General features: G+C 45.6%; 1 protein-coding gene across 3 annotated transcripts in view; it reads right to left on the minus strand.

Annotated features, from left to right (window-relative positions):
* Positions 1-21,181, minus strand: part of CLIC5 (CLIC family member 5) — a 169,407-nt gene that overhangs the window by 42,518 nt on the left and 105,708 nt on the right. For all 3 annotated transcript variants that reach the window (XM_086370715.1, XM_086370717.1, XM_086370716.1), the window contains exons 2-3: positions 9,114-9,223; positions 4,949-5,074 (exon numbers count right to left, since the gene is read on the minus strand). In XM_086370715.1, the coding sequence (XP_086226841.1) occupies positions 4,949-5,074; positions 9,114-9,223 (236 nt within the window). The remainder of the gene's footprint in view (positions 1-4,948; positions 5,075-9,113; positions 9,224-21,181) is intronic.

The raw sequence follows: 21,181 nt of genomic DNA on the forward strand, positions 1-21,181 counted from the left end.
CAAAGATGCAAAACTGTGTTCACATATCCACTCATGTAAGTTAGTTCACAGCCATGAAATTAAAAGACGCTTACTCCTTGGAAGGAAAGTTATGGCCAACTTAGCCAGCATATTGAAAAGCAAAGACATTACTTTGCCAACAAAGGTCCATCTAGTCAAGGCTATGGTTTTTCCAGTGGTCATGTATGGATGTGAGAGTTGGACTATAAAGAAAGCTAGGCACCAAAGAACTGATGCTTTTGAACTCTGGTGTTGGAGAATTGAGAGTCCTTTGGACTGCAAGGAGATCCAACCTGTCCATCCTTAAAGGAGATCAATCCTGAGTGTTCATTGGAAGGACTGATGTTGAAGTTGAAAATCCAATACTTTGGCCACCTGATGCAAAGCGCTGACTCATTTGAAAGGACCCTGATGCTGGGAAAGATTGAAGGCAGGAGGAGAAGGGGACAACAGAGGATGAGATGGCTGGATGGCATCACCGACTCAATGGACATGAGTTTGAGTGAACTCCGGGAGTTGATGATGGACAGGGAGGCCTGGCATGCTGCAGTCCATGGGGTCGCAAAGAGTCGGACATGACTGAGTGACTGAACTGAACTGAAATCAGTTCACGTGTCTGGCACAAATGGTCATGTGCATGTACCCTCTATAAGTGGCTGTGCTTTTGTGCACTTTACTCTACAGCAGTGTACAGAGGAGAGTATCTGTATTTAAAGCCCAGAATGTCTGGAAGTAAGCATAAAAGCAGCAGTGGTGTAGCTGGTCCTGCTAGCAAGGGCCAGCTGTTGTATCGTACTACTGCACTTTTCAAGGTCCTGTATTATAAGAATAAAGATGTCTTACTATTTTGTATTTGTTTTTTATGCATTCTTTGTGTATAAAGCATTACAGACCTTCTACAGTACAGTACTATATTGCCAGTTGTGTCAGTTTCATTCCTAGGCTAACTTTGTCCGACTTAAGAACAAATTGGACTTGTGCACAGCACTCTCAGAAAGCAACTCATTCGTATGTAGGGAACGAACTGTACTTTCAACCACTATGCCATCCCACCCTTGTACTGAGGCTGCTGCTCCACATCCCAGAGAACCAACAAGAACCTTCGTGATTATTACTACTGTGAAATATCCGTAGACATGTCTTAAAAGAATGAACTCCAAGTGTGTTCCACTTTGGCTCTGAGCCCTGTTAAAACTTGCGTGACAGCTGACTGACTAAATGACAAGACATGTAACTAGCCCACTAGTTCACGCTCCTGAATTTTTATCTCTGTTTATTTCAAACAACAACTAGGTCCGGGAAAGTGCTTTGAAAAACTCAAGAATTCACAGAACTTCTGCTGAAAGGCATCTTCAGAGATAAAGGAATGGGGAAGGTCTGAGAGGGGGCGAGGCTTGCCCAGGGTCATACAATAAGCTCTGGGTAGAAGGGTGGCCGGAGTCTGGCGTCCTGACTCTCCCTTAAGGATCCCGTTAACTCGGGCCATTCCACCAGGATGAATGGCAAAGGCCAGCACATCAACTATAATCCCGGGGCTTCCCTGTGGAGCATTAACTGGGCCAGTCTAACCAGGGGGATGGAAGCGAGTCTCATTTAGAAACTACTTGAGACCTCCTGGATTCCTCATTTTGACACCAAATGCTTTGTAGGGCCAAATGTAATCTTTTAAAAAGATTGTTGGAGTGTTTGTATGTGTTTTTTTTTTTCCTTTAAAACATAAAACTAAGGGGAAAAAGGCTCCCACAAGTTCTTGGCTCTCTGGCAGCTTTAACAAACAGTGGTGTGATGAGAAACACATGCCGACCGGCGTTTGCGGAACAGAAAAGGGGTGTTTGCCGCCCCCTAGAGAACCAGAAGGCCAGCCTTCCCTCCTCCGGGGCCTTGGGACACGGGCCGCCCAGTCGACCTCCCAGTTAGAGGCGGTGGGAAGGCAGCCGAGGCGGGTGACTTGCTGCAGGCCCAACAGCCTTGTGAGGCTCTCTCCTTGTGAGGCTGAACAACTGGCTTGCTGACATTTCTGGGAGGTAATTAAGGCACCTGCCCCAGTCTGACCCACTCAAAGGCACCTAAGGGACACTCCGGAGGGCTCCGCAATGGTTGATGGTCTCATCCCTAAGACCCCACCTTGGTAGCCTTCTGGAGTTGTGCATTTTAACAGTTTTGAGGTTCTGCTGCCTGGGCTTGGTGGATTATAGGGTCTCTGATATGTCAGGAATGGACTTAGTAAAAAGCTCCTCCACACACTGCAGTCCAGGGGCACCTGGACCAGAGGAAGCAGAGCTCAGGACAGGTGGAGAGGGAGGGGAGGAGGCAGCGTCTATGTCCTGCCCTGCTTAGCCCGATTTGGACCATGGAAAATTTCCAGTAGCTGATGATATGGTGATGAATCTGATGATGGCCCTCCTCTGGAAGAATCTGCCTGTACACACGGGCATATGATTCTCGGCGGGTCTCATGGGCCCCCTTGGTCCTGTTGGGGATGTAGACTGGAGAGTCCCCCAAAGGCATTGCTGGATGGGGGTGAGGGAGCCTGGATAAGATGGGCGTGAGGGTCATCCTTTCCCAGGGGAGAGAATGGACACTGAGAGAGAGGGGTCACAGGGCATGACTGGCAGAGCCAGGAGTGGACCTCACCCTCCAGACTCAGCCCAGCCGCGCACACTTCCTTCCACTGGGCTGGCTATCCATCCTCCGAACTATTCTAATTCCCCATTCTCTACTGGCCTTGACAGAAGCAGGCACTCCTACGAGCAGGTGTTACTTCTAGAAGGGAAAATGCTAACTTCATGGTGGACATTCCCCTCTGGGTCTCCCGGGCAAAGTCAAAACTCTATGTAGTTATCGAAAACAGCATTTATTTTCTGTTGTTGCATTTCAAACCAGCGCCAGCCATGAGGTTAAGTCCCAAGGGATGGAAGATGGCGCCTGAGCCCTCTGCGGGTCCTTTCAGCACAGCGGCTGGCTGGTGTCCCATTCAGAGACGTGTGTGGCTAAGCTGAGTGTTCCAGGTGGGGCTGACGGGCTGATTTCATCAATCCATTTCTTTTTCAAGACATTTGGATTTGAGGCAGCTTTCCATGCTCAGTATGGAAATAAACTGTCCTAACAGGGATAACCAAGAATACACTTTCAGGACGAATGTACAAATGGTTGAGGCTTAATTAGATCACAATGGTTGAAAGTGTTAAGCCACTCAGTCATGTCCAACTTTTTGTGATATCATGGACTATAGCCTGCCAGGCTCCTCTGTCCATGGGATTCTCCAGGCAAGAATACTGAGTAGGTTGCCATTTCCTTCTCCAGGGGATCTTCCTGACCCAGGGACTGAACCCAGGTCTCCTGCATTGCAGGCAGATTCTTTACCATCTGAGCGACTAGTGGAGACCCTCAATGTGGATGACAAAGAAAACACTTTTAGGAAGGATGTGCAAATGGTCGAGGCTTAATGAGATCACAATGAGGAGTTAAAACTTAACAGTGATTTGATAGATGTGTGACCTTGGGTGTGTAACTTAACCTCTCCAAGCCTCAGCTTCTCCAGCTGTAAAATTAGGATACTGACAGCCCTACCTTCTAGGGCACAGCAAGTGAGGGCTAGAGCAGCCCCAGTGGCCTCGTGGATAAGGCACTGGCCTTCTGAGCCAGGGGTTGCTGGTTCTAGTCTCACCTGGAATAGTATGATACAGGCTTCCCTGGTGGCTCAGATGGTAAAGAATCTGACCACAGTGCAGGAGACCCAGGTCTGCTCCCTGGGTCTGGAAAATCCCCTGGAGGAGAGCATGGCTAACCACTCCAGTGTTCTTGCCTGGAGAATCCCATGGACAGAGGAGCCTGGCGGGCTACAGTCCATGGGGTCACAAAGAGTGGGACACGACTGAGAGAATGTTTCAGTTTCAAGTGAGGGCTATATCTGTAAAAAATAAAAATTTTAAATCAATGCAAGATGGTCATCTTTCTTGTCAGTCCACTTATTTCACCTACTAAAACGAAAGTCGCTCAATCATGTCCAACTCTGTGTGACCCCATGGACTGTACAGTCCATGGAGTTCTCCAGGCCAGAATTTCACCTACTAAGTATGTTCTAAAATCCTTCCTGCCTCTCTGCTCCCATCTCACTGTCACTGCCTGAGCCCAGCTCTCTACTCTGTCTTACCTGGAATGTCACCGACTGGCTCCTCCTAGTTGATTTCTAGGAGCTTCCATCCTCTGCTCTCCCTATATTCCCCCATCCCAAAAGAACCTGAAAACGGACTCCACAACAACTTCACTTAAAGCTTTTCAGGGACAAGCCTGCAGGATTAAGTTTCTGCACGTCTTCCTCTGTATGTATTAATAATATTATTGCTCTAGTTTTTCTAAAGGTGATTGTTTGAATCTCTGATTTCAGTCTAGGTACAATGCACACACATCTTGTTTCCAGCAGCTTTTAGGATTTCAGGGCTCTTCTCTCCTCTTTCCTGTTAGGAGCAACTTATCTACAGAACAAGAACCCACAACGCTCTGGTCTCTCCCCTTCCTGACCTCATTTCCAGAAGTCAAAGTGCTTTCAGTTCATTTTTTTTTTTTCATATTTAATTATGGGTTCTGACCAGACGGGGTCAGATTTATGGATCTTATTCATACGTCGGTGTGGTTTTAAGTCATGGGATTACCTGTCTCCTGGCTGACTTTTCACTTCTTTCAGCTCTTGTTCTGCCATGAAGGCGCCTCTGCCCCCACTCAGGCAGAGGGGCCGGGAGAGAGGACATGTTTAGGGGGCATCAGCTCTTGGGGGCTGGGCTTTGTGGAGCAGGCTGGAGACAGGCAGCCCTTTGGGGGTGAGGAGGGCCATACAAGACTCTCTCTTTGCAAAGAGGGTCCTGAGCTCTGAGCGTTTTTGGAAATCTACTCCCAGGGTCTAGAGAAGTACCCTCCCCGTCATTAGCTCCAGAAAGAAGCAGCGCATTACTTTTCAGGGGTCAAAGTCTCCTCCAGGAACTCCTCGATCTTATTGACGTCTGTCTTCACATCCCCGTTGAAGGTCAGGAAGGGTGGATGAGTGCCAGGGGCAAGGTTGTGCAGGTCAGCTGGCTTTCTGTGGAGAGGAGAGAGCAAGGTTCAGGAGGCAGCTTACACCAGGGCGCTTCATGGACACGGAGACCTGGGGTGGATCGTTCATTATATGCCCGTTAGCAAAAACAGACTTGGAATGGGACGTAGGGCACAGAAGGGTGGAAGTTCTGGATGAATGTGGTGTGATATAGGAAATCTGGCCAGTGGAATTCAGTAATAGGAGCAAGACAAGATGGCCTGTGAAAAAAGCAGAGCCTGATCACAGGTGACTATCTAAGCTAGAGCCAAGAGTCCAATACCCAGGGCAGAAGTTGGGGTTTGCTTTCAAAAGGTCCTTCACTTATTCCCTTAACAAAAATCTATTAGGCAGAATCCTGAACTTTGAATATTCACGAATTCAGGCATGCTTTTCCACTAAGAATGATCTTCTGTGTTCTTCAAGGTATGCACAGGAGGAAGGAAGTGACATGTTTGACATGGGTCCTTATTCAAGTCAGAAGGCGGGAGCGGGATGGAGCAAAGAAGGGGAAGAAGGGCCAGCAGACAGATGGAGGACCTGCGGAGGGAGTAGACTATGCAGAGCACAGAGGGAGGAGGAGACATCATGGTGGAAGCTTCCCGGGGCAGGGCTGGGACATCAGAGTCACCCCAAACCCTCTCTCTGAGAATGCACACTCCTTGTGGGAGGCAGGCGTGGGTGGAAACAGTAGAGAGAGGAACCAAGAGAGTAAACAAGGGGGAAGAGGAGTCTGCAATGAAACACATTCCTGGCGTAATCAGCCTGGGAGGGGAAGACAGGAATTTCAATTAAGGGGTCCCTCCCGCGTCCGTGCCCAAACTCACACACTCTCCAGCTGCCTTCTGGGGCACTTGGAACTCCTCAGACAATTGACACTGAAAGCACTTGTAAAATTTAATTTCCTTAGTCCCTGTGTTTACTTTATATGTGTTCCTCCTTTCAGACAATGGAAGGCCATTCTTTACCTTCTCTTCCTGTGTTTTAAGGGCTTCCCTGGTAGCTCATATGAGCTCACCTAAGGCAGTGATGGGCTTCCCAGGTGGCTCAGTGGTAAAGAATCCACCTGCCAATGTAGGATACTCAAGAGATGTTGGTTCAATCCCTGAGTTGGGAAGATCCCCTGGAGTAGGAAATGGCAACCCACTCCAGAACTCTTGCCTGGGAAATCCCATGGATAGAGGAGCCTGGAGGGCTACAGTCTAGGGGGATCACAAAGAGTCAGACATGACTGAGCCTGCATACACACACACACACACACACACACACACACACACAAGGCAATGATGCTTGGGTTCCCAGCAGGGTGGGAAAAATACATACTGATTTTATATTTCAGCAATGACTTCTCTGTGGCTTAAAGATCTGGAAATTATGACAGTGTTAGTCGCTCAGTTATGTCTGACTCTTTGTGACTTCATGGACTGTAGCCCGCCAGGCTCCTCGGTCCATGGGGATTCTCCAGGCAAGAATACTGGAGTGGGTTGCCATTTCCTCCTTCAGGGGACCTTCTGAACCCAGGGATCAAACCTGGGTCTCCTGCATTGCAGGCAGATTCTTTACCATCTGAGCCACCAGGGAAGCCCTGGTGAAATTATTAAGGATGACTTTTTTTTTCTAAGACTCAGCAGAACAATGGCCTCTGGAGTCTGGCGTCCTTCTGAGGTACTGCCTACAGCTGCTGGAGCCCAGCTCATGTTGCCCAGGGACGCTGGTCAGGGCAGGCCCCATCTCTTTGTTGACTCTCTTCAGCAGTTATGAAATTATATAGTTAGGACTTAATTACCTATTGCCAAGTCTGACTTACGGATTATTTAATATACATCAGTCCTCCTTCCCTGACTGGAGGTCAAGATGATGCTAAGAAGAGCCTACATGGGTGGTGTTCTTGCTACCAGCCAGCACAACAGTGAGTGAATGCAAGTGGTCCATGGCCTGCCTCCCCAGATCCTCACAACAGAAACAAGGCACCACTGCTATGCCCATTGTACCCGTAAGGAAGCGGCTCCGGAAAGAGAGCCTGCTGGTTCAAGGACACTCAATTCATGGTGGAGCCAGGATCGGAAATTAGTTTTGCTGGGAATTGCTAAGCTTCACTGTATCAAGCATTTTAAAATTTCCTTAATTCATATATATATGTATATATATATTATTTTTTTTTTTCAGTAAGAAAGTCTCCTTATCTATAAAACTAGAGTCCTGATACTTGACTGGCCTACTTGAAGGGCATTGGCAGGATCAGATGTGATAACAGAAAGGAAAGAGCCTTGTAAGGATCTGAGGAATGCTGGGGTAGCTGATCCACAGCCAAACACCAGTCCACGTTCAACAAATGATACTCCAAAGACCTCCTCTTCTCCACTAAAGGAAGCCAATCTTCCCAACTGGACGAAAGTCAGCTCTCGCAGACACTGTCTGCATTGCATGTGTGTGTTCATTCATTTGACAGAGGTTAGTTGGGCCCCTGAATGAATGAATTAGCTGCTGTGATGGATACAAAGAAACTTAAACATGATCTCAACCTGCCCTTGAGGGATTCAAGGTCTCACGTGAATGACAAAACAAACTTCATAACTGATGAGTCCTGAAGAGCATGGTATCTGAACCGAGGAGATGGGGTTTTTGGTGACAGCCCCTCCAACTCTAGATGGGCACCTTAAACAAGCCATTTAAATGTGTCTAGGTTTCCTTGAATAGAAGGAAGAAAAAAAAATCACATAAAGAATGAAAAAATGGGAAAGCAAGGCTAATTGTATCGGGACTGTAGATATCATAACCTGGTGAGATGCAAACTGATGGAGCCTGGCAGCAGGGACCATAGAGGCTGGGTGAGTCTGGGGGAGGCTGAGGGATAGATGTGCCTGAAAGTGGTGGGTGGGAGGGGGAGGCTTCCCAGGAGATGGGCTTGGTCCTGGGAATTGGGTACCATCTCTCCACATGGTTAAAGGATTATTTTAGGGAAAATATCCTAAAGGATTGTTTCAGGAAGACTATCCTTATGGTAATATAAAAGATGAGGAGAGACAGACAGAGAGAACCTGGATGGATGAAGACCAGCTTGAAGAACAAAGAGACTGTCTGTCTTAACTACCAGTGGTGGGACTTGGACCAAGTGTGGGCTTTGAGAACAGATGAGAGAGCTCGGAAGTAAGAAACAGCATGGGGAGAGGATGCTTGGCTACTGATGGACAACGAGGGCAGCAAGAGGAGGAAGCTGGAAATGGTTCAATACCTGTAAAAATGAAAGAACAAAGGAATTCAGGGTTTTTTTCGGGGGGAGGGGACTCAACTCAAAGGGAAAATGAAGGTACAAGTTTCAAAACAGATATTTTAAAGTGATAACAGAAAATGTAAGTGGAAACAGCAAGAGGAGAGCAGGGGTCTAGGTACAGAATAACTGACATGAAGGTGGCAGGGAGTGTGCTAAGCTCACCGAGGAGGAAGATGCACACCGGGAGAATGCATCTGAGCCAGTCCCCATTTAAAGGGGAAGCAGAGGAGAGAGGAGAGAAGCAAGAAGGAAAGCATGTGGCTCGTGATGGTGAACGATGCCGGAATTTCAAACAGTCATTAAAACTGCACTTTAGAAGCAGAACACTAGTAACACTCCATCCCAGTCTCTAATCCAGAGCTTTCACACTAAGGACTTCTAAAGATGGGAACATAGTGGGAGAAATGGTCTGGATTTCAGCTCCTTGGAAACTCAACCTCCCACACCTGGAGTCTGGCTGGGGTCCCCCAGGATGAGGGCAATAGTATGATGGGAATGGCTCACCCTGGATTTTCAGATGTCCATGCCCATCTCTGTGCCAGACACTCAGTCGTGATACCCAGTGCCCAGTCCCTCCTTCTTCCTTGCAAACTGGGACTTGCTCTGTCCCAGGGGTGATGCTTGTTTTCTCCGCCTCCCTTTTAACTAGGGGTCTGGCCAAAGAGGTGTGAGCAGGAGGCAGCTAGGAGCCGAGAGAAGGTTTTCGCCCTCCTTCATGGATGATCCCCTGTTCCTGCAGCGAAATCTACTGCTCACGAATGCACCATCCTTTACCTTTTCAGATCCACCGTGGTGACATTGAACACAACTCCTTTCAGCCAGAGGATCATAAAGAGACGCTGAGAGAAGGGACAGTTGCCAATGCTTTCACCATCGATTCCAGCCTAAAAAGAAAAGCACGAGAATCCTGAGTCGGCTTGTGCACATTAGCAAGAAGGCATATAGGAATCTAACAGCTAGATGCCAGTTTGAGGAGACCTAAGTCCATGCTCCAGCCTTCCTTTAAAGCTGCCTTTTAATATTTGTCATTGTCTTCCTAATGTACGGTGACGCCTGGCACAGAGTAAGGGCTCAATAAACTGTGGAACTGAATGTGAGTTTCCAGCATGGTGATTATGCAGACCCATAACTTTCTGAAACCATTGAACCCTAGCATCTTAGAGTAAAAAGAGACCTTTAACATCACAGGAAAAGTGTTGTACAAGCGTTGGTTGCTCAGTCATGTCTGACTCTTTGAGACCCCACGGACTGTAGCCTGCCAGGCTGCTCTGTCCATGGGATTCTGCAGGCAAGAATACTGGAGTGGGTTGCCATTCCTTTCTCTGGAGGATCTTCTCGATCCAGGGATCGAACCCGCGTCTCCCACTTTGCAGGCAGATTCTTTACCATCTGAGCCACCAGGAAACCCCTTAACATCATATAATCTGACACCAAGAATGTTGGACCAACTTCTATACTCCTGAGTAATCATCTCGTCTATGCTTGAAGAGCTCCACTCACCAGCAATTTATATCTCTCAAACCAGTCCATTCTGAGGACAGTTCTAACCATCTGAAATGCTTTCCTTCAGTTATATTAATAACCTCACCCAAGTATGTTCCTCTATCGTTTATCCTCTACCCTTTAGTCCTCGCTTCGTGAGGATGTCATGAGTACGGATCCTCAGATTTTGACCTTTTTCTACCTAATCTGCAGGCTCAAGACTTTAATCAATGTCCCACTTAGTTCTACGACTGGACCTTGTGTCAATAACCTATTCATTTGTTAAATTATTCTTTTGAACAGTGAATACATATTGATCATGTGCAAAGCACTGTACACAGGTTTTTCAAAACAGCATTTACTCAGGCGCTTAGGACCCTCCTTGGTGTGGACCAGGGGATGAGACAGGTACACACAGATAATCACTGCAGACAGCATTATTGAGGACCTGCACACTCCTGCTCCCCAACTTTCCCCTCTCACTACCCTCCTCAAAACAGAATTTTTTTTCTCTGAAAGTCAAGTCCGCTTTTACCTCTGAGTGGGCTGCAGATGTGAATTTTATAGTGTATTTTCAGCAAACATGGGAAGAAAAAGGTTGGAGAACCGATTTCTGTGTGATTTATTTCCACTGAGTGGTTTATTGGCTCCAAAATGGTACCTGGAGGGAGAAACCACCTACTCACTCTGTTTGGGGCTTCCCTGGTGGCTCAGATGGTAAAAAATCCACCTGCAATGCAGGAGACCTGGGTTCAATCCCTGGGTTGAGATGATCCCCTGGAGAAGGAAATGGCAACCCACTCCAGTATTCTTGCCTGGAGATGTCCATGGACAAAGGAGCCTGGTTTACTGGCCCCAAAATGGTACTTGGAGGGAGAAATCACCCATTCACTCTAGTTTTTGTTGTTGTTGTTTTAGGGTGTTTTTTTGGGGGAGGGGGGCAGATGTCTTTCTTTGTATTGGCCTCAAGGCATGTGGGATCTTAGCTCCCTGACCAGGGATCGAACCTGTGCCTCCTGCAGTGGAAGCTCAGTCTTAACTTCTTGACTGCCAGGGAAGTCCCACCCACTCACTCTAGTTTGTCCTTGGTGACCCTGGCAACTGTGGCCTCATCAGGACCAGGCTCCACTCACAAGGAGGATCCCTGGAGGAAAGGCCCATAGCCTGGCTTGAAAAGCTGACAACAATCCAACCAACATCCTGGAATGGGGGCTTACTAAGACTTCTTTTCTTTCTTTCTTTTTTTTTGAAAGAGAAGGAGAAAAAACTGCCCTCCAAGCTCAGCACGTTATTTTTCCCCTGCAGCTTTGTTTGCTGTGGGGTTGGGGTGGGGACTGGTGCGGATGTCTTCTTTCATACAGGAGAGCCTCAGTGTGTGCTTATTTCTAGCTGGCCCATCACTCCCAGCAGAGGTTCAGGTTTATAATGGAAAACTGGTGCCTTTGCTGGTGTTGTTTGTTGGTAATTGCTATGAAATTACAGTTATTTCACCTTTCTCTTAACTCTACCTGGAACTCCATCCTTATTCAGGTCTCACTTTCCTTGGTACTGGAAACAGATCCACTCTGAGTGTTTCAGACACCACGGGCTTGGTTATAGAAAATCAGAAAGGTGGAGGGCATAGGGCAGGCGCCACCCTGACCACAGGGCTAACGTTACCGATAAAGCCACACTCAGACAGGCAACCATGGATTTAATAATGACTGGTGCAAAACTTGAGTTGATGACATCAGTTCCTAAAAGTATCTTTCTCAAGAAGCACCCTTTTGACAGGTTCTTGGTCCCTTAATACATCCTGACAAAGGAATTTTTCCCCAGGGTCAGTTATGATGTAAGTGACAAGCCGAGAATTCAAAAACAAAAGCCACACACTCTTATCTGTTTTTACCTCTGGTGGTGGGGGTGGGAGTGGGGATACTCATAAGAGACTCGAAGTAGGAACTACAGAAATATTGGAATTCTTATTAGCTGGACCCAAAATTCATATAATAATGTTAATAATACCAATGAATATCTATATTGTGAGGCATTGTTCTAAGTGCTTTCCATATATTGCTTTTTATTTAATTGCATTATCATGAATAAGAAGCTGTCTGTTCAATTCAAATCTTTTATTTTTATTTATGTATTTTTGGTCACATCACCTGGCATGTGGGATTAGTTCCCCAACCAGGGATTGAACCTGAAGCCCCTGGATTGGAAGCACAGAGTCTTAACCACTAGACTGCCAAGCAACTCTTTCTTTACATAACATTTTTAATGCATTTATTCCTCATGTGAAACCTGTGTAGTGAGATAGTGTCATCCTTTTACAGACATGGGAGCTGAAGGGAAATTACAGAGAGGGGACATCACTGGCCTGAGAGCCCCTGGGATGGACCCAGGCAATCTGGTTCCAGACCCAGAGCTCTTAACTGCCATGCGCAGACTCCATCCTGAGGACCCAGCCCAGACAGGTAGCACGGTCACCCAAAGTCATGGAACAGGAGGTGAGGGCGCTGGGGATGTCTGGATACATCCCAGACTGCAGTCCATATGCCACAGCTCTGCGAGCTGTAGAGGCTGGTGGCAGTCACCGTTCCCCCCATGTCTACTACTGTCTTAGGATTCTAGATGTAGTAAAAAAAAATTGCCAAAAGACCAAGAGAAACAAGACACAAGGGGTCTGTCTTACTGTCTCTGCATCTCTCTTTCAGCTTCACCGTCCCTTCCCTTCCCTTTTCTTGTGCTGGGAACACTTAACATGAGATCTACCCTCTTAAGACATGTTTCAGTGTGCAAGGCAGTACTGTCGACTATCCAGTGTTGTAAGCGGCTCTCCAGCGCTTACTCACTTTGCTCAAATTAAACTGTATTTCTGTTATTAGGAACTCCCCGCTTTCCCCTCTCCTTGCCCCTGGCAACCGCCTTTCCACTTTTCGATATTATGACTTTTGCTATTTTTCAGTTCAGTTCAGTCGTTATTTTAGTTACTTCATATAATCATCATGCAGTATTTGTCTTTCTGTGATAAGTTTAATTCATTCACCGTAGGTCCTTGAGATTCATCCATGTTGTTACACATTTTAGAATTCCCTTCTTTTTTAAGGCTGCATAATATTCCATGCCTGGAAAATCCCATGGATGGAGGAGCCTGGTGGGCTACAGTCCATGGGGTCGCACACAGTCGGACACAACTGAGCTACTTCACTTTCACTTTTCACTTTTATGCATTAGAGAAGGAAATGGCAACCCACTCCAGTACTCTTGCCTGGAAAATCCCATGGACGGAGAAGCCTGGTAGGCTGCAGTCCATTGGGTCGCAAAGAGTCAGACACAACTGAGCGACTTTACTTTCACTTTTCACTTTTATGCATTAGAGAAGGAAATGGCAACCCACTCCAGTGTTCTTGCCTGGAGAATCCCAGGGACAGGGGAGCCTGGTGGGCTGCCATCTATGGGGTCGCACAGAGTTGGACACGACTGAAGCGCCTTAGCAGCAGCAGTATTCCATGTGTGTATACATCAGTTTTTTTTATCCATTCATCTATCAATGAGCATTTAGGCTGTTTTCATATCTCGGCTATTTAAACAGTGCTATAATGAACACAGGGCTTCCCAGGCACTGCTAGTGGTAAAGAACCCCCCTGCCAATGCAAGAGATATAAGAGACATGGGTTTGATTCTTAGGTCAGGAAGATCCCCTGGAGGAGGATATGGCAACCCACTCCAGTATTCTTGCCTGGAGAATCCCATGGACAGAGGAGCCTGGTGGACTATCCACAGGGCCATAAATAGTTGGACACAACTGATGCAACTTAGGACATACACTGTCATAATGAACACAGGAGTGCTACTATCGTTCAGATTCTGATTTCAGTTATTTTAGCTGACTCCCCAGAAGTCGGATTACTGGGTCATATGGTAGATCTATTTTTTATTTTTTTGAGGAGTCACGACACTGTTTTCCATAGTCACTGCTCCACTTGGTATTTTCACCAACAGTGTGTGAGGGTGCTAATTTCATCCTGGCCAAGACTTGTCATTTGTTTTTTCTAGAATAGCTATCCTGAGGTGAGATCTCATTGTGGTTTTGATTTGCATTCCTCTCGTAATTACTGATATTAAGAATTCTTTTTTGTTGGATATTTGTATGTCTTCTTTGGAGAAACATCTATTCAAGTCCTTAGCCCGTATTTTAATTGGGTTATTATTTTTTTGGTATTGAGTTGTTCATTTTCCTCTTTTTCTCCTTCCCAACTAACCAGTCCTGTGCCCCCATATAAACCATTTGATAAACTCATGGGTTAAATGTGGTATGCTTGTGGCAGCCACTTGAAACATCAACCAAGAACTTGGGGGGACTCAGGGGGACCCCAGGCCCTGGAAAGTATGAGGAAAAATCCAGATGGACTGTGGTCCAAAGAGGCTCTGAGCAATGGGGGCTGGGGTGGTCAGAGACATGGTGAACTGGGTTGAATAACATCCCCTCCCAAATGCACGTCCACGCGGAACCTGTGAGTGTCACCTTATTTGGAAGCAAAATTTTACAGATAAAATCGAGTCAAGATGAGGTCATGTTGGATTCAAGTGGGCCCTAAACATTTGGGCACAGACACAAATGTCGTATTGAGATGCAGGCAGAGATTGGATTGATGTATCTGGCAAACCAAGGTCAGCAGACCCCAGAAGCTGGAGGAGATTAGGGCGGGGTCTTCTCTAGAGATTTCAGAGAGAGCATGGCCCTGCTGCCAACTTGATTGCAAACTGCCAGCCTCCAGAACTGTGAGAGAACACATTTCTGTTGTTATAAGCCGCCCAGTTTATGGTCATTTATTTTGGCAGCACTAGGCAATGAATGCCAACGGTGGGGTCAAAGGAGAATGGCTGGCAAACAGAGGCTGGCAAACTCCCCCAGTTCATCATTCACTTTTCCATGGGCCTCACGTGCACACAACTGCCAGCCAGCTCTGACCCCAAAGTACTGTCTCTTCCCTAGGTATAGTAAATGTATTGACTAGAACATGTATATGCTATACTATACTTTGCTATATTATAGTGTATTATTAATACATTCTACATCATCTAAGCTGTAATAACACATAAACTTTGTACCCCAGTGGCTAAGACTTAGCATTCCTAATGCAGGGGGCCTGGGTTCAATCCCTGATCGGGGAATTAGATCCCACATTGCACAGCTAAAGATCCAGCATGCCCTAAAGAAGACAGAAGCATGCCACAACCAAGACCCAGTGCAGTCAAACAAATAAAAATAAATATATATAAATAAAAAACATAAACCATTATACGCTATGTAATAGTACATATAATAGTAATGGCAGGATGCAATTATATAGGTTGTATGATTACACATTATATGCTGTATGCCAACTAAGTCATGTTATATGCTATGACGTAGTCTCTCACGCTATATGGTAAGCTTGGCTGATGTTTTATTCAAGTTGCCTTCAGCAGCAACAAGCCCAGGTACCTAAAACTGAGTGCCTGTTAGAAAGCATGCATGTTGAGGACAGGATGATATTGCTCCATTTTTATAACTTGAGTATCTCAAAATTTCGATGTTGGCCCTCTAAAGAGCATCCTGAGAAAGAAGCTTGGGTTGCTGAAGGCATTATAGCAGAGGATTATGGTACTAGACCCACCTCTGCCTCTGATTCACCCCGTGACCTTAAGTCTCAATCTTTGCACTTATAACTTTCAGCAATTTTCTAAAATCAAGCAGCTAATGGAAAATTATCAGCTTAAGACAGCAGTTTTCCAGCTCTTTTGGTTTCAGAATCCTTTTGTGCCTTTTAAGATTGTTGAGGATACTAAAGAGCTTTCGTTCATGTGGGTTATAGCTATCGATATTTACTGTATTATAATTAAGGCTAAAACATATTTATTTCCTCATCCATTAAAATATAATAATAATGACAAATATATTACATGTTAACACAAACAGCATATTTTAATATAAAGAAACCATATATTTAGAAAAAATTTAGTAAGAAGAGTGGCATTGTTATAGTTTTACAAAATCTTTGACTGACTTAGGAGAAGTCAGCTTCTGCATTTAGTATTTTCCTATTTGTTTGGAGTCTATGAAAAAAATCTGGCCTTACCCAGATACATAGTTGGAAAAGGAAGGAGCAATTTAATAGCCTTTTCAGATAATTTCAGATAATTGCAAGTATTTTTCTTTTATACCATACCAAAACTCAACAAGTGGTAGTTTCTTAAAAGTTAGTTGATAGGTGGAATTTGAAACCCTATCAATGAAATTCTTCCATTCGACTAAAAAGAAAAAAAAAATCATCTATCTCGCACTTTGCATGGATTGTTTACTCATGAATGGTTTTGTCACATCACAAATTCATCATTTTGAAAATAACATTTCACAGACTTAAGTCTTCCAAATGGTCATACATTTTCTCATATGATAGCAAAATATCTCATTCAGAAATATCACCACCAAGTTCATCAGAAAAATTTAAGCAAGGAGAAGCTGTCAAACTCCTAGTGGCAAATGCCTATTTTCTAATATTCTCATTTTCTCTTCAAAGTTTGTCTTTTATTATTGGCAACGGATACCGCCAGCTGTTAGCCTTGAAATGACAAGCTCATTTCCTTCATTTTCCAGGAAATGTCTGGAAAAACCATGATTTGTCTGCTGGTTGTCTTTCAGGCAAAAACTGTTCTGTGAGAGAAGCTGCTGGTCAGCCCATTTGCACAAGTACTTCTCCTGAGACAATCACTGTGCTTGGCAATGCGGTCGAAGGGCTAAATGTGCATTTCCCATTTCATCCACCAGAATGTTTAAAAGATACGTACTCACGGGCTGAGATTTTAATTACATTAGATGACTTTAACAGCTTCGTCACAATCATTCATAAATGAGACCGGCTCTTTTTTTTACTCTTCGTGTATGACAACTCTATACCACTTCCTTTATTTGCACTAAAACCCCAGCAGATTTTACCACAAAATAGCAACCTGAGGGAGAAACAATGACTTTGAAAATATTATGACCTCCCAGGATCTCTGAAAGGATCTCGGGGACCCAGGAGTCGGTGAACAACATTTGAGACCCAGACCCGTTGGACTAAGACATTCCACAAACAGACCAAGGTACATAGAGCTTCGTCTCCAGACAATAAAGGGACGCTGATAATTGCCCAAAAGTCATTTGCTGGCACCAAGGTCCAGAAGAGAGAAGAATGACTCAGAGAGAACCCCAAAAGAAATAGCAGGATGAGGAGAGATGACATTTAAGCTGGACAGATGTCATGTCACTTATCAGTTTATTGTTTCCCAGCTCCAAAGGCACCCTTCAATAAATGTTGGGGGAGAAACGGTGGGGATTCCTTTCAGCATTTCTAAAGTGGAGCGTGGAGGTAGGGTTTCCCAGGAGAGAGCATGGGAGGGCCCCTGCAGAAAGAAGGGGCTCTCCTGATGCCTCTGGTGTGGGCTGGGGGGTCAGGTCTCCAGCCTCAAGCCAGGAAGGGATCGCTCTGGCCCCTGCAGCCTCACCTGCTGATAACCTTTCTGCAGCCCTCTGAACACAGAAGTGAAAGCCCCCATGTCGCCTGCATACAGCCTGCCTGTGGTCTAGGCGGCCTCACAGATCTGCTACTTACTCTGCAAGCCCCATGTGGCCTGAGGGTCCCTTGTACCCACCAGCCCCTGGATCCTTCTGCTCACCTAGGCTCGCAGTGCTGATCATCTGCTTTGAACTCAGGAGGGTGGCCCATTGCTTGGCTAGCAATTCCAAAACAGCTCTGGCCTCGCCAGAAGAGTGAACTTCTTTGCTTTCTGCGGGCCTGACCACACCTTCTCCAGTGAGATTTGCACCCCTTCCAAGTCTGCCACCCCTTGGCTATTCTCCTTCAGCTCTAGAGTATACCATATACTGCTGCTAATTCACTTCAGTCGTGTCCGACTCTGTGTGACCCCATAGATGGCAGCTCTCCTGCCCCTGGGATTCTCCAGGCAAGAACACTGGAGTGGGTTGCCATTTCCTTCTCCAATGCATGAAAGTGAAAAAATGAAAGTGAAGTCGCTCAGTCGTGTCCGACTCTTAGCAATCCCATGGACTGCAGCCCACCAGGCTCTTCCGTCCATGGGATTTTCCAGGCAAGAGTACTGGAGTGGGGTGCCATTGCCTTCTCCGAGAGTATACCATATAGAGTGTCCTTATATGTAATGGTTACTCAGGTATCATTAATTATCGCTTATGTTACACTTCTCCCGCTAAAACCACTATGTGGCTTCTCTCTTCTGATTGGACCCAGACTACAACAGACGCTTAAATGTCTGATAGCTCAAATTCGAAGATTTTTAGGCTATTTAACTATTCTTTAAAAAAAAAAATAATCCCACAAAATTAAGTTCTAAATGAGGTCAAGAAAGAAGCCTGAATTTTCTCCAAAGAAATTAAATGTCACGTTTCAACTTTCTGTTGCTTCAGCCTATGAAAACTGTCCCTCAGGACTTAAGTGGTTAAACATTCTTTTCGAGTTTCAGATAAAAATTCTACAGCAGTGGGGTTGGAGTTGACTTCAGACACAATATGATCTAGCTCTTTCTTTTTAGTTGTAAGGAAATAGTCCCAGAAAGGCTAGATGTCTTGCCTATGGTTGCACAGCCTGGGCCCATGGCAGAATCAAGGACATAATTTTTTTTTTGCTGTGCCATGCGACTTGCAAGATCTCAGTTCTTTGACCAGGAATTGAACCCAGGCCACAGCAGTAAAAGCCTGCCACTAGGCAACCAGGGAACTCCCAGGGATATAATTCTTGATTCCTAACTTTTCTCTAGGCTAGTTATTCTCTTACAGGAAAGAATGTTGAAGTGACAAAGACAACAAGAAGAGGACTTTCTTTTTATATAAAACAATTCATCTATATAGCACTAAAATGATTCATACCAAATGGAAGAGAAAGAACTTTTCTTTATAGTATGTACTTTCTATATAGTATTTGGATCTGCCCGCTTTCTTCATATAAGTCAGATGATATGCCTTAGTATGATCATCTTTTTAATACCAAATGATCTGTCATTCCAATCATTTGGTTGGTCAGCCCCTCATGAATAGAGATGAGATTTGGTGATTTGTGGTCCACTTGAAGAAGGTAAGTTCTACCCTTAAAGAAACAACATTCTTTTTCTCAGCAGTCACATAAGGCTTAACTCACTGGGGTCACTCTGGGCATTTTTCATTCAATTGTTGTTCTGTGTTTAGTCGCTAACTTATGTCTGACTCTTTGCGACCACATGGACTTCAGCACTCCAGGCTTCCCTGTCCCTAACTATCTCTCAGAGTTTGCTCAAACTCATGTCCTTGAGTTGGTGATGACATCCAACCATCTCATTCTCTGTTGCCCCCTTCTCCTCTTGCCCTCAATCTTCTCCTCCTGCCCTCATCCCAGCATCAGGGTCTTTTCCAATGAGTCAGCTCTTCACATCAGGTGGCCAAAGTATTGGAGCTTCAGCTTCAGAATCAGTCCTTTCAAGAAATAATCAGGGTTGATTTCCTTTAGAATTGACTGGTTTGATCTCCTAAACAGGTAATAAGTATACATTTGAGGCTTCAGAGATTGTCAGCATTTATCTGAAGTTGATTACAAAGGCTGAATAAGCTCTATGCAGAAGGCTGCCTGTACAATGTCATATGAAGAATTTCAGGTGTATTGGTCAGGGTTCTGCAGAGAAATAGAACCAACAGGATTTGTGTGTGGAGAGAGCTAGGGATAAAGATAGAGATAGAGATAAAGATAGAGATAGAATTGTCTCCATCTGATTGCGGAGGAAGGTGCGTCTAAAACCTTGTGGGCTATGTCATCAAGTTGGAGACTTAGGGAAAAGTCGCAGTTCAAGTTCAAAGACAATCTGTTGGCAGAATTCCCTCTTCTTCAGACATTGTCAGCCATATTTCTATTAAGGCCTTCTACTGACTGGATGAGGCCTGCACACAAGATAGAAGGTCATCTGCTTTACTCAAAGTCTACTCATTTAAATGTGCATCTTATCCCCGCCCTGCCCCCGCAAAAAAAAAAAAAAAAAAAAATCTGCCTGGAAGCAGTCAGCATAATATTTGCCCAAATACCTGGGCATGACAGCCTAGCCAAGTTGACACATGCAAATTAAACATCACAACAGGTGAATTTAAAAATATTACTTGAGACAGGTAACCCATCAATTTAGTATGTGTCATCAACACCTTAGCTCACCAGATGGTTTTTATAAACAGCTGAACATAGTTATGTAAATATCCCCTCCCAAAGGAACTTGTAGGCTCCATGCCCAGAAGGCTACTTGGCTCAAGTTTCTGACTAGGAGAGCAGGGTCCAGAGATACCCTGGACCTGAGTTACCAGTCTGTTCTGATAATGGCTTTGGGCCCAAGGCTGCCTATAACTCAAGGAGCTGAGTAATATCACTGGGCTCAAGGCCTCTCGGGAGCGACCTTCAGCCTGCCCTGAGCTTTATGGCTTCTGCAGAGAGCTTGTACTCACCCTCCTGCTTGTCCACATACCCTCCAAGAAAGAACCACCCCCTCCAGCCCAACACCACGCCAATGCCCCCCTTTTCCAGCCCCTTCTTTCCATTTCCATGTGTTTTCCTTCCTACTGTTCCATGTCCAAACTATTCGAACAAGTGACTTGGTTTCTCAAAATTCTTGCCAGTCCTGCTTCTACTTAACATGCTCTTTTCTTTTTTAAAAATCAGGTTTTAGCTGCAGCATGCAGGCTCTAGTTTCCTGACCAGGGATCAAACCTGGACCAGCTGCACTGGGAGCGTGGAATCTTAACCTCTGGACCACCAGGGAAGTCCTTTAACTCCTTCTTATGAAACAGTTCTCTTTCAGTCACTTTCTAGGACTAAGCACTCTCCTCCCTCCCGTGTTTCCTCCTTTCCTTCCGCCCTCCTTCCCTTCCTCTTTCCGTTCCTCTCTCCTTGCGTTCCTTCCTCCTTGCCTCTCTGACTTAGCCCTACTTGACTGCTCTCTTGTCACTAGAGCTGTTGTCTATCTCCTCCTCTTAAAACTCAGCCCTCTGCCACCTGCCTTGTCACCTGCTGCCTCACACACATGCCACTGGGAAAGGTGCACGAGACCCTGCGCTCAGAAGAGCCCCGCACTTGGCTTAACGCTCTGTGGTTGCTGTCTCGAAATCCTTTTAATCATTTTGAATGAAGGATGCCACCCCTTCACGTTGCAGGGGGCCCCACGGGTTGACAGCCGGTCCGACACGTGACTCATCTAATCCTTTGCTGAAACCTTCCTCTTCCTAACTTTTGCCCTCTCAGCTGATAGTTCATCCCCTACTACATTTGTACACTTTTGAGAACTCGTCTAGTCCTGAGAACATGATTATCCTC

Source organism: Bos grunniens, chromosome 23, assembly GCF_055505025.1.
Source record: "Bos grunniens cultivar Pamir isolate PY7600 chromosome 23, Bosgru_T2T1.0, whole genome shotgun sequence".
NCBI lineage: Eukaryota > Metazoa > Chordata > Mammalia > Artiodactyla > Bovidae > Bos > Bos grunniens.